The following is a 13,946-nucleotide window of genomic DNA, read 5'->3' as shown; positions in this document are numbered from 1 at the left end:
ATATATATATATATATATATAAGCAGGGGTGTACATACATACATACACACACACACACACACACACATACATACATACATTCTGCTCATATACGCTCATCCTTTCATCTCATGGTATGTTGCAGTAAAGTCGTGCGACTTCTTTGGGCTTGTATTCTTGGTTATCAGACAAAGAGTGTTGCTCAAGGAGCTGCCTTCCATGTCTTATGATGTTATCAGCCTCATGTATGTGAACTTGGTCAAGGGATGCACTTCAACAATTAGTGATTGAAAGATATTGTTGAAGGGATGTAATGCAACATTCAAAGGCATTTTGGATCGATGTTAAGCCTCTGCCGCCTTGTTTATGTTTTAGGTAGAGGCAGTCTACATCACTGTTTATGTGGAAATTGTGTGTGCTTGTTAATATTTTTGGGGTTTTCACATCAATGGCTCAGATTTCATCAAGTGTCCAATCAAGCAGCCCAAATGTTGGTTTGAGTACTGGCACTACAAACACATTGTGGGCCACTGTTTTATTGAATACAGAGAGTTCTGAGGTCTAAATTTTCTTTATTCGGCTGTAATATTCTTTAGTGACACATGTTTTGTTACAGGTGCTACTGTAAGATATATTTTTATCCACCCCTAGACACCTGTAACATTCCTTGTCAGATATAGAGAAAACAGTCACATCATTGACAGAGATGTAACTAATCTGGTTTATAGTTTCCCCCCTTTTCACAACCATATAACAATATTTATCCTGAACTCCAAACCTACATCCTTAGAAAGTGCTGTAACTAGGTCAAGGCTCTTTTTCATCTCGTACATATTATTTGCATAAAGTTTTAAGTCATCCACAAAGAAACAGTGTGTAATTTTGGTATTTCTGTTCCCTTGTGAGCCAGTGAGATACCCTTCAGACTGCCTTAACATGAATGACAAGGGGTTTGCAGAAAGTATAAACAACATCACAGAGAGGCTGTCTCCTTGGAATAAGCCTCTGCAATATTGTATTCTATCAGTGATAATACAGTCACTCTTTGTGTTTGATTTCAAGATGGTGGCCCACGATAAAGTCAGGTCAGTTATGGCTTTGACTATTCTAACTCGAACTTTAGCAAGTTGAAGGGCTTCTAGCATCCATGAATGGGAAACAGAGTCAAAGGCTTTCTTGTAATCTAGCCACATTGAAACTAGGTTCCTCCTATGCTCTTGCACCTCTGACATCACAGTTTTGTCGATTAGCAATTGCTCGATACATGCTCTGACTCCCTTCTTCTCAGCTGCTAGTACTGCTATGATAATGTTATCGGTTTCACAATGGTCTTGGAGGAAGAGGTTTAAACATGCTGTATGTATCTTATACATTAAGTTCTGGCATGCAATTGGCCAGTATTTTTTTGCCATGTGGGTGGTTCTGCATTCACACTGAAGATATCACCAACATCATAAGCAGCTGTCCGAAAATATCGTCATGGTATTATCTACCGATGAGACATGACGTTGTAGCTAGGACACTCTATAATGAAATCCATCGGAAGGATAATCCCAAGGACAAATAAATAAAAACCCACAGTATGGTAAAAGCCATAGCCACTCATAATAAAAAGGAATACTGCTGAAATGTACTAGTGAAGACCTCAATAAAATGTAAGCACAACAGACCTGATATAATGATTTGGGACAGAGAGGTGAAACTGTGCACAGTTGTGGAAATTAGCTGCCGAGCAAATGTTAACATAAAGCTGAAGACCAGTGAAAAAGTGAACAATTATGCTGAACTATTGAGAAATTTGCAGTTACTCTATCCAGATTACAAGTTCAGGTTTATACCTGTAATTATTGGAGTCCTGGGATATGTAACACACTGCCTAAATACCAATCTTGAGAAATTAAGCTTCTCAAAACCAGAAAGGAGAAAGCTAATTCGAAGGCTACAGATCCAATCTATTACTGGATCTGTAAAAATTGGTAAAACTTTCCAGAAGTTTATCATTTAAATATATATATGAAAACATCTAGATATGTAATTCTATGCATGAGAATACATACATAAAACAAAATATACAAATCTGCTCATACGTACATACATACATACATGCAAAAACACCCTGTTGATGTTGAAATTCCAATGAAGGGACATTGTATCTAGGTTAAAAACCAGTTCTTTCTCTATTGGCAAGAAATCTTGAAATAAACTGAATAATGACATATATACATGCATGCATACATACAGACAGACAGACAGACAGACACATAGATAGACAGGCTGACAGATAGATAAATAAATAGATAGACAGAAAGACAGACAGATAGGTAGATACATCTACCCATACATACATATAAATATATGAACACATGCACACATATATCATCATCATCATCACCATTAATGATAACTTATAATTTTATGGCTAAAATTTCTTGGCGTTTTAAAAATTTAAACAATGTAAAGCAATCTAAATTAAAAACAAAAAAAACTAATGGACTATAAAAAGTAGAGAGAAAGTGTTTTTTTGTGGTGGTGATGGGTTAGGTGGGGAATAATGATTTAAAGATTGTGAAGCAGTCATAATAGGATTTATTTTATCTAATTACATATCTGACTACACTTCTTATATTAATTTCTCTCATGAACTTCACCCAACAAATGTTTACAACAGGCAGTTGAGAGAATGTTCTTAATTCAAAGCAAGAATATATTCATATACCAAAAAAAACGAAGAAAAATAAAGAGCAACACAATAATTCATCCAAGTAAAACTTAAGTAAAATATGAAAAAAATGGATATATAATCCATATGGATCCACTGGTGAGTAAACTAAAACGGACCAGTCAAAAGCAATCACTTCATTACTGAATTATACAGAAAATTTTTTTTAAGAATTTGGTGGGTGGGGAGAGGGAATGAAAGAAAGAATTATTGAAAAGTATAGTGATCTTTAAAAATGAGAAAATTGGTTATCTGCTAATAAAATCATAAAAATTCAAATAATTTTTGATGGAAAATTCTATTTTATAACTAAATGCGAGAATGATTACTGGAAACACCAAGCATCAAGCTATTAAACAGAAATGAAAATTTTAAAGACACATTTATATGTGGATATGATTAAGCACATGTATGTTTTCATGTGTGTAAGCCTATATATACATACACATACAATTAAATTATTGGCTATATTACATACGTTGGTGAATAGTAGAGGTTTATAAGTTCTATTACATGGTTATTAGTGAAATTTATTCAAGTGAAAAGGGTCATACCAATGTAAAAATATAGTAAATAAAAGCTCGATTAAAGAGAGAGGGATAATATCACAAAACATTTTAGTAGTTAGGAGCAGGAACCAATTTTAATTAAAAACTTTTCTTATCTGTCTTTGAATTAAATTACTAATGTAATATTGCACAAAATCAAAAGTATTAGTAAAATGTAGAATGCGAAGAAATAAGGGATGGAAATAAGGTGCATCTCAGAAAATTAGAATACTATGCAAAAATTACTTATTTATTGCCATTCATGTCAGAATGTCAAAAATTCATTTGCATTCACTAATTGTAAACTGATTTACTATTAACTTTTATTTAGTTGATATAAGATAAGCTAACATTTATGGCTTCCATGCAGGGATCATTAAAAATCCAATATCTCAAAGTATTAGAAACTGTAGTCATGGCCAGTGCCAGTGACAAGTGAAAGGCACCCATGCTGGTGACACATAGAAGGTACCAGTGCCAATGACACATAAAAGATACCTAGTACACTCTGTGGAGTGGTTGGCATTAGGAAGGGCATCCAGTCATAGAAACCAAGCCAAAACAGACTGGAGCCTGGTGCAACTCTCTGGCTTACCAGCTCCAATCAAACTGTTTTAGACATGCCAGTATGGAAAATAGACACTAAATGATGACGATGATGAATATCTGAACATCCAGAGTATAACATAACAATAATCAAAGTTAGTCAAAGACTAAAATGTAGATACAGAATGTCAGTTAGTATTTGGTTGGAATCCCTTTATCTCTGGTAATTGTCTGAATATATGTTACCTTAAAAAGGGAGCCAATCTATAACATGGCTCAAGTGTTATTGAAGCCCAGAGTGTGATGGCCAAGATAGCAGCAGGGATGCGAGTTGGCTGCCTTTTTAACTGTACTTCACTGATGCTGTATGGAATTCAGCCCAGGTGATTTACTTGGCCAAGGAAGCACATTGATGTAAGAGTTACCAAATCAATCAGTAGCTAGTTTTGGAACAATGTACAGCATGGGTTCTCAATCATCTTTTTTTTATTTATGGATCCCTTTGGTTACTATTTATTCTGGTGGACCCCCATAATCATTCCATGTTTAAAAACTAGTTTTATAGAAACTTCTTTCAAAATTTCTATTATGTTTTTCACACATTCACTTTTGTAGGTTGAACTATATAAAATGTTAGAGAAAAAAATAAAAAAAACTTAGCTGTTTCTTACAAGAGATACCAATACATACATCTAAAGCAAAATTTTTTCAGGACCCCTTAAAATTCTATTGTGGATCCCCAATTTACTATTTTGTTGTGTGGACCCCAAAAAATCTTATATGGACCCTCAGGGGTCATATGGATCCCAGTTGAGAACCACTTGTGTACAAGTACTAAATTCTGCTTGGAATAGAAATTCTGCATTGCTAAACAGCCTTTTAAATGAGGGAAGCAAAGTACACCAAGATCTCTTGGTAGATCATAATGTTTACTGTAAACCTGAGGAAACTGCATATGACATAGCACAACAAACTATCTCTGATTGAAGGAACTTGATGTTGAACTTCAAATAACTAGGATCTATTATAATAAATGGGAGCTGTCCGTCAGTTCTCTTCCAAATTCTGCAATCTTAACTGTTTGAAGTCTAGCATCAAATTCTCAGTCAGTCAGTCGTAGTTTGTGTATGATATCAAATGTTTGACTGCTTCATCAAAGATTAGTCATCTCATTTTCCTGAGAACAGAAAAACAGATGGAGTATACAAAATCAGATATAACTAAAATTGTCTGTCTTAATTTGCATAATATAATTAATAGTTCTTCTCTTAAGTAATTAATACATATTACCAGTGCTTGCACTGCTTTGCAAATTAGAGCAAGCCAACTTAGTTCCATCTGAGTTTGTGTATACTATAAATAGTTGTGGACTATTATTGTTTGTTTTTTCAATAGTGAGGAAAAGAAGTAACGAATGTCTGATGAAACATTAATATATGCTGAAGCTGAATAGTTTGAGCTTCTATTTCTGGTTATGGAGAGAAAAAACATGGTTTAACCACAGAATCTACTTAACAAAGTAAGGTTAAAAATATGTGCTTACTAAAAACACAACATCATCAGCTTATCTCCCATCTCTATTTATCCTGCCATCATGTAGTGCTTCTATTAATGAAAGCTTTTATGTTCAGAATGTTACAAAGTGGAAGAAATTTTTCTAAAAAATTATTTTCCTAAACCTTTTTAGCCTGTTTTTCTGTTTGCAAAGTTTGTTGAAACAGCTGAAGTCAAATTAAACAACCACTAAAATGTCATGGAAAGACTATGAGTACTTTCATAAAAATATATATATATTTATATATATATATATATATATATATATATATATATAGTGAAAGAAAAAACATTTTACTGTTTTGGCAATAAAGGGACTCAAACATGAAAATGTAGGACATTTATTTCATGTAAACTAATATGATTTTATTGTTAACTAAAATAAATGAAATAATAAACCCATTAACATTTGACTTTATCTTTTATATAAAATGGTCTAGATTCATTAGGCATCAAAAAAATTATTTAGAAGTAACAACATTATGCAGCACTTATTACATGATGCTATACAAGCCAAAATTTCTAGAATAAGAGGGTAAAATCTACTATTCTTTACTTTAGCTAATGTAATTTCTTTCTTTGAAAAACAGAGACATCAGGAGTTTACTTATTGTAACATGCAGATGTTTATAATAAATTATACTGCTTTTGGTATTAGAAAGGAGCACATTTGTTGTGCAGTTAGTGTAGTGACTGGTGTAACTGTGAGGGTCTACTGAGGCTTAAAAAACTAAGACATCAGAACATGGTGTAAGAGAAGCCAACAAAAAGTGAATGTCAGTTAAGATTTAAATATTTCCAAAGGAGAAAAGGTCAACATCAGTGATATTAAATAAACCAGTATTTTCCAGTCTCGACCAATTGTAATCTTTAGAAAAGAAGAATAATATATTTATCATTTTTAATCTTTTTAAACATTATTCAATTTCAGTAAATTAACTTGTTTGTATTGAAACTGACTCTGCCATAACACTACGCAAATATTTGTGTGTTGGCCCTTTAGCATTCTGATCGTCGTAGATATTTTGATGTATTTCATGTACATAATAATGCAAAGATGAAACAAAGTAAAATTTGAATTTTATGATTTGGTAGAGGTTTCTGGCTACCAAAGATATCCAACAAGGCCAGGTGTAGTTATTTGAACAAATAGTTTATTTAGTATATGGATTTAGGTGGTTTGGATGCTATAGGGTTAAATCATTCAATAATTATTGTGTGAGAATATGAAGTAAATTTTCTATAATTGAAATTTAATGATTCAATATGTAGTCTGGAAAGTTAAAAAAGTTCTTAAGAAAACAATTCATTAAGATATTTATAGATATTATAGTAAATATTTGAAACATAAAATGCTATCTTTATAAATTAAAATTAAATATTACTTCTTCATCAATAAATAATCCTTAATTTGATTTCATAATAAAACAAGAAATTTCAGGTGAAGTAATTTTTTTAAAATTAATTAAACTTATCGTTCCAACTAAATTATTTGATCACTATTAGTCAAAACTAATTTCTACACTACATCTACACACACACACACACACAAAGTTATGGCATATGTATATATTTGTATGTGTGTGCCTATATATGTGTGTGTATTTATGTCTGAAAGAAAAATACCTATAACTTTATCTTCTCAATTTATAATATTACATGTGAAAGTTCCTTACTATCTACAAAAGTTGATATTTTCATTATTTTATAATTTTACAAAAATAATCAAATTTTTATTGATTTTAACATAAAGCTGATAATTATATTTTTAAGTCAACAAAACATGGGTTTGTACAGAAAGATTTCATTTATTCAGTATGAATTCACCTTGCTTATATTGGATAACAAGTTCTTGGCTTGTTATCAACTCTCAATTATTCCTATCTATAACCCTGTTACTTAGCAAAAAATGCAAAAATTCAGGTTTTTCCTTCTTTGTCTTAGAAAAAATAAAAGTAAAAAGCATCACATTTTCACTCCTCCCTATAAATTAGCATTTTTACCTTTTTTTTTTTACATTGATACTATGTAAAAACATGGTATTTATTAAAAGAATTTTTTTTATTAATTTGCTATGTCATAAATTTTGCTAAACATAAACTGCATAACATATATTCAATTAATTTTAATTGTGATAACTTTTACTGAAAGGTTCCTCATTGTAATATTTCTAAAAAATGTGACACCGGAAACTGTCAAAATTTTAATATTTATTCTTCTTCCAAGAAAATATAGCAGGTAAATAAATCAACTGGCTATAACACCAGAACATGACTTCCTTGCAAATTGTTTTCAGAAATCTTTCCTTTACAGGACTTGCTGTCATGATTTCCTTTGACTATGCTCAAAGCAAACTTTCATAAAAAGGGTGTGTTTATTTATGTTAATTATAGCATTTCAATAGTATTCGGTCTCTAAGGTTGTTATTTAAAGCATAAATTAGATTTTAAGAAAAAGGTGAGAACAGCATGAAAAGGTATTAGAATTTGAACTGGAATACCTAAGCCTTTAGCGTTTAAAATGGCCATATCTAGCTAAAATATTCTATGTCTTATATTCAAACTGGCCAGATCAGACCTCTTACACCTGCCCTACAGTGTTATTCTAAAAATAAAACAACCATTTCACTGAAACCTCAAAGTTACAAGATAATGCATGATTAATTCAAAAATAATGTGAATAAACATCACATTTGACAGAGTAATGTGAATGCTGAAGGGATAAACAACACTGAAGTAACATATCTTTTACATCTCAAAATTATTTAAAAATAAGTAATGTAAGTATTATTGATAATTAGAAGCATAAGAAAAATTTAACAATTAAGAGTTATTAATAGACCTAATTAGATAATTTACTTCAAAGAGAACACAAATTTATAAATTGTTCTGTATACTGTATACATGAAGATGTATCACTATTTAGCTGTTAGTAAAGCATTAATTAGAGTAACAAAACAACAGAGAAACAGAAACAATATGTAATCTTTACCCCATATATTTTAAGTTCAAATCTCATAGGAGCTAGCTTTACTTTAAAATCTCTCTAGATTCATTAATAAGGAGGCTACAGGAGGCAATCAACAAAGCCAGCTCCTATATATGGCTGAAACGAGAAGACCCGAAATAGCTCGAAAGCCATAACATGCCAACTGGGAAATAAAAAGCATTGTTAGGTGAGGCTGGCTGGCACTTAAGCAGCATTGCTGCTTGACAGGTGGGCCAGAGGAAGGATCTGATTCATTGCATGCCCTCCTCCCTGAACTTTCGAAGGCTTGTACCACCAGACAGCTAGTCGGCTCTAGCTGCTGGAACTGAAACTAATACAATGCTGTTGGAAGGTAGGTTTAGAGAGGGTGCAGGCCAAAACCATGTGTTCTTCCCCTCCACTGGTCAGTTGAAGCTTTGATAGTGTAATGTGACAGTTAACTGGTGCTGGCTACTGGAGCCAACCAGTGAGTATTTAAAGGGAAATTTGGCAAGGTGGACTTTCACCCACTGGCATTCATAGACACTGCATCAAAGAAACCAAAGAACAAAAGGCCCCAAAAAAAAAAGAGAAAGAAAAATGCACTCAACACCAGAGCTGTAGACACCTCTGAAAGGCGGGACCCTGCTACGTTGAAAACGGTAGAGGAGTAGGGACTGAAATGGGATGTGGTTCCTCCTGAGGATGTCTTTAGCTGCTGGATCCTATAAAGGAGCTGTTGAGGTAGTGAACCACGAAACATGGTTAGAAATCCTCCCCAATTATATCTCTTGTTCCTTTTAAAAATGTTTGGTCTTGTGCCACAACAAAACAACAAAAGTGAAATAAATAAATGCATCTATCAATTAGTTTCTTGTTCCACTCGTTTAGAAGAGCCTCACTAAGATAGGTTGTTGTTTTGTTTAGTTCCTAGTCTGACTGAAAAGATCTAGAATATTATTGTCCGTGAATATTCTAAATTCAAAATGGCCCAAAATTAGTCCAATAGTCGTAAACATGCATTCATAAATATCTTCATTTTCTGCCGCATTCATAAATGTCCTCATTTCCATCTAAATATACATACACATGCACTCACACATGTAGAAATACAAGTATGTAGAGGTGCATGCACTAATATCGGCACACCTATATAACACTCAGGACATGTATACAGCATACATACATGATATACTTAACTTCAAGAATAGAAGGGAATGAGACACTGAAGGGCCAAAACTAAAGCTCACAAAGCTTCTTTATCTGATGCTCTAAAGCAGTTTTTCTCAACCATTTTTTTTTTCTTATGAACCCCTTTAATTCCTAATTTACCCTACTGGACACCCACTAACCAGTTGAAGATTATTTTTTAAAAAAACCTATTTTTATCATTAAATATTATTAGGAAGTGTATTAAAAAATTGTTAAAATATTTTGTGTATTGTAAAAGCATAATCAATTGAGAACCACTGCTCTAACGAATCAGCCAAGTCTCTACCCGCTATAACAACAAAAACACACAATATAATTTTATAGATTATGTAAACACAGGCGTGGCTGTGTGGTAAGAAGCTTACTTCCCAACCACATGGTTCCAGGCTTAGTCCCACTGTGTGGTACTTTGGGCAAGTATTTTCTACTATAGCCTTGGGTCAACCAAAGCCTTCTAAGTGGACTTGGTAGACGAAATCTGAAAGAAGCCAGTCGTTATGTGTGTGTGAGAGTAAATATGTATGTATTTATGTGTGTGTCTGTATTTGTTCCCCGCGATCATTTGACAACTGATGCTGGCGTGTTTATGTCCCTGTAACTTAGTGGTTCAGCAAAAGAGGCTGATAGAATAAGTACAAGGCTTACAAAGAATAAGTCCTGGGGTAAATTTCTTTGACTAAAACCCTTTAAGGCGATGCTCCAGCTTGGCCACAGTCAAATGACTGAAGTAAAAGAATAAAAGAAAGAATCAACTTACCTGAGTCATCATCATCTGACGAATCATCATCGCTGTGAATGGTTAAGTGTGGGTTTGTTTGCCTTCCTCCTCTTCTTAACGACATGCCACCTTGTATTAGATAACTAGGACTTGGTGTTTTATCAAGTAAACTTTTTACAGATGGATCACTCATTGATGATGGCAGTGATTTTAAATTAACTTCATCTTCATGAGTTTCCAAATTATCACAATTTTCAGCAGTCCGATTCTCAATGGAGCAGTCATTATTTTGACTGTGAGCATCATGAACCCCAACAGTACTTGTGTTACTCTTGTCACTGTTATTTTTTATATCATGTAAAGGGGAAGCAACATTTAAGCAATTATCTGTTTGCAAAGCAAAATTCTCTTTAGAATCAGATGATGTCTTCTTATCACTTTCAACTGTTAAATCTGAAATATTGCCTTCCTGAGGTAAAGCTAGTGCTTCTAACACTGTTTCAGAAGTATTCTTAGAATTAACTTCAACTGCTGTCCTTTTATTTTCATTTTCATCTCCAGCTTTTCTTAATGATTCAGAACAGTTTTCATTTACATTTACTGAACAATCTGGACTTATACTAATTGGCAAATCTGACTGAAATTCAGCATGACAAAGTTCTCTATTTCCATGGTTTGTGACACTTTGATCTTTAACTGTGTGACTGTCTGTGTGATTGCTTACTACAGTAAAATTAGTATTACTATCCTTAAGAAATTTATTTGGACTTTTCTCAGAGGATTTTACAATATCATGATGCTGATAGCCATCAGTACAAAACATAGAGTCTTTTTCTTCACTTTGAGGTAAAGAATGGAGTTCAGTATTTCCACAAGAAGTATTATTGTTTGATGCTAAAGGGTAGTTATCATTTTCAGTTTCATTCTTCAGGAGGTCTGTGTAATCATTTTCAGTTATAATAGTACTCTCTTCAAGTGGCTCCATCTTATATGTTCTAAGATAATCAAAAGCTTGATTAATGTGCATGCTCGCTAAAGTTTGGCCACGTCCTTGTTTTTCACGTAATTTGACAATATCTTCTTCATCTGTCTTTTCTAGATTACTAATTTTTTTTGATCTTGTTAAAGTGTTTAAGGAATAGTTTATTACGTTTCCACTCAGTAATTCTGTATCACTCTCAGATTTCTTCATAGCTGCTTCTACATCAGACTGATCCATAATATCAATGCAGCTACTTATTATATGGGAACTACGTTGATCTGCTTGAATAACAGCAGCAGAAGCTGTTGGGATACGGCGAATCACTTTATCAGACATTTTAGAACTAAGTTAAAAACTTCAAATAATTTTTAAATATAATCTGAAATAAAAACAAAAAAGAAAGACATCAGAATCAACTTTTAGTATTTTGTAAATCATATAGAAATATAAAATTGATTTTAAATTTTGGCATGAAGCCAGCATTTTGGGGGGAAGGGTTAAGTCGATTACATCGACCCCAGTGTTTAACTGGTACTTATTTTATCAACCCCAAAAGGATGAAAGGCAAAGTCGACCTCAGCAGAATTTGAACTCAGAACACAAGGACAGATGAAATGCTACTAAACATTTTGCCCAGCATGCAAACAATTCTGCCAGTTCACCGCTTTGATAGAGAAATATAACATTGACTGGGTTTGACTAGTCACAAAATTTCCCCTTTAACAGAGAAAATAAACAAGATTGCAGGTTTTTTCATGCCTTTATCAAGAGCCCCAAGAATATAGAAGACGTGATATATTTCAAATAGAGAGCAATATTAGTTCACAGGTTTTACACCTCATAAATTTACTACAAAATGTCATGTCAAATAGTCATAATATTTAATATATAGAACATGATAACAATCAGATACAAAAAGTTTACAAAGAAAATATAGCAAGTTTTACTATTAACTTTTCAAGTAAAAAAAATGTTTTCTAAAAAGTAATGTAACACAAAGTTAAAGCTTCAAAAATGTTTTATAATAGAAATGAAACAAGATATTTGACCTTGATAAGATTTTCTTAGTGAATATTAATACCTGTACCTTCTAGAACTAGAGTAAATATATCCTACAAAGGTGGCTTGCTACAATTTTATTTCAGAAATATTTATTGTTGTAGACAGACATTTTCATGAAAAAGCTGAATTATGGACGTGCATATTTTGCCAAAGTACAAATCATTTTTTTAAATAGTAATTATTTATACATTAAAACCATTGATTCTTTTATGCACATTTGTTTTATTTGTTGTTTATTTTCTCTTTGAAATAATAGGAAAATACCATGTTATTGTTACTTGTTGCAGATATTAGACTACGGCCATGCTGGAGCACCACTTTAAAGGGTTTTAGTCAAAGAAATCAACTCCAGGACTTATTCTTTGTAAGCCTAGTACTTATTCTATCAGTCCCTTTTGCCAAAGCACTATGTTACAGGGACATAAGCACATCAACATCAGTTGTCACGCATATATATACATACATTCATGTGTGTATATATATATATATATATATATATATATATATATATATACACTTCTTGCATACATTTTTACTGTTTATAAAAACAGAAACAGATATACAAGGCTAAAGTAATAAAAATATAATATAATATAGATATATAAGTAAAATAGAATATACTCACATATAACTGTTTATATATGGATACATGTATACTTTTAACAAACTTTCTTAGCCTAGGTCCAACCCACATACAAGGTAATAGTTTCACACACACACACACACACACACACACACACACACAAACATATGTACATACACACACATACACACACACACACACACACACATACAACCACATATGTACATATATACACACACACACATACATACATACATACATGTAGGCACATATTCTTCTTCCATACATTTAACTGTTTTTAAAACCTGACATAAATGCATACAATAAAATACAGAAAAATTAAATCATATTGAATCAATAGAAAACGTTGTTCATTCCATTTTCCATCATTTATCTTTTTATATAAGCTGTATGGATACCATAGAACTCCTGATGTATATCCAGTAGCAGGAGCATTTCCACTGTATGATGACATCAGGTAGCCAATAAGCTTTGTATAGCATTCTACAAGGTTTTTACTCAAATCTTACTTGTGGTAAGTAGCTTGCTTACCAACCACATGGTTCCAGGTTCAGTCCCACTTGGGCAAGTGTCTTCTACTATAGCCTCTGGCCAACCAGAACCTTGTGAATGGATTTGGTAGACAGAAATGGAAAAAAGCCTCTGTGTGTGTGTGTGTGTGTTTGTGTTTGTCTCGCAACCATCGCTTGACAACTGATGTTGGTGTGTTTATGTCTCCGTAACTTTGCGATTCGGCAAAAAGGGGCCGATAGGATAAGTACTAAGCAATCTCTTATCTCTTACACTATTTCAGTATTATGTGTCAAACACAGACACACAAATACACACACATACACACGCACACACACACACACACACACACACATATATGCACTACAACGGCTAAGCTGGCCAAAACTTCAAAGTCACTGCCAACAACATTCTTGTTTAAGTACAATACATTTGTACTCTACAAAAGTATAGAGTAACCCATTAGATTAATGTAAACTTGTTTTTATCATAACCAACCAAACATTAAAATATACATATTCATACATATATATATCCATATCTAT

At 32.7% G+C, this 13,946-nt stretch overlaps 1 protein-coding gene across 4 annotated transcripts in view; it reads right to left on the bottom strand.

Annotated features, from left to right (window-relative positions):
- Positions 1-13,946, bottom strand: part of LOC106868868 (uncharacterized) — a 361,638-nt gene that overhangs the window by 246,273 nt on the left and 101,419 nt on the right. For all 4 annotated transcript variants that reach the window (XM_014914318.2, XM_014914316.2, XM_052971228.1 and 1 more), the window contains exon 3: positions 10,283-11,604. In XM_014914318.2, coding sequence (XP_014769804.1) covers positions 10,283-11,561 — 1,279 coding nt within the window. In that variant the 5' untranslated portion in view covers positions 11,562-11,604. The remainder of the gene's footprint in view (positions 1-10,282; positions 11,605-13,946) is intronic.

Source organism: Octopus bimaculoides, chromosome 10, assembly GCF_001194135.2.
Source record: "Octopus bimaculoides isolate UCB-OBI-ISO-001 chromosome 10, ASM119413v2, whole genome shotgun sequence".
NCBI classification, from domain to species: Eukaryota; Metazoa; Mollusca; class Cephalopoda; order Octopoda; family Octopodidae; genus Octopus; species Octopus bimaculoides.
Note: the sequence above shows the minus strand (reverse complement) of the source record. Positions and strands in the feature narration are given on the sequence as shown.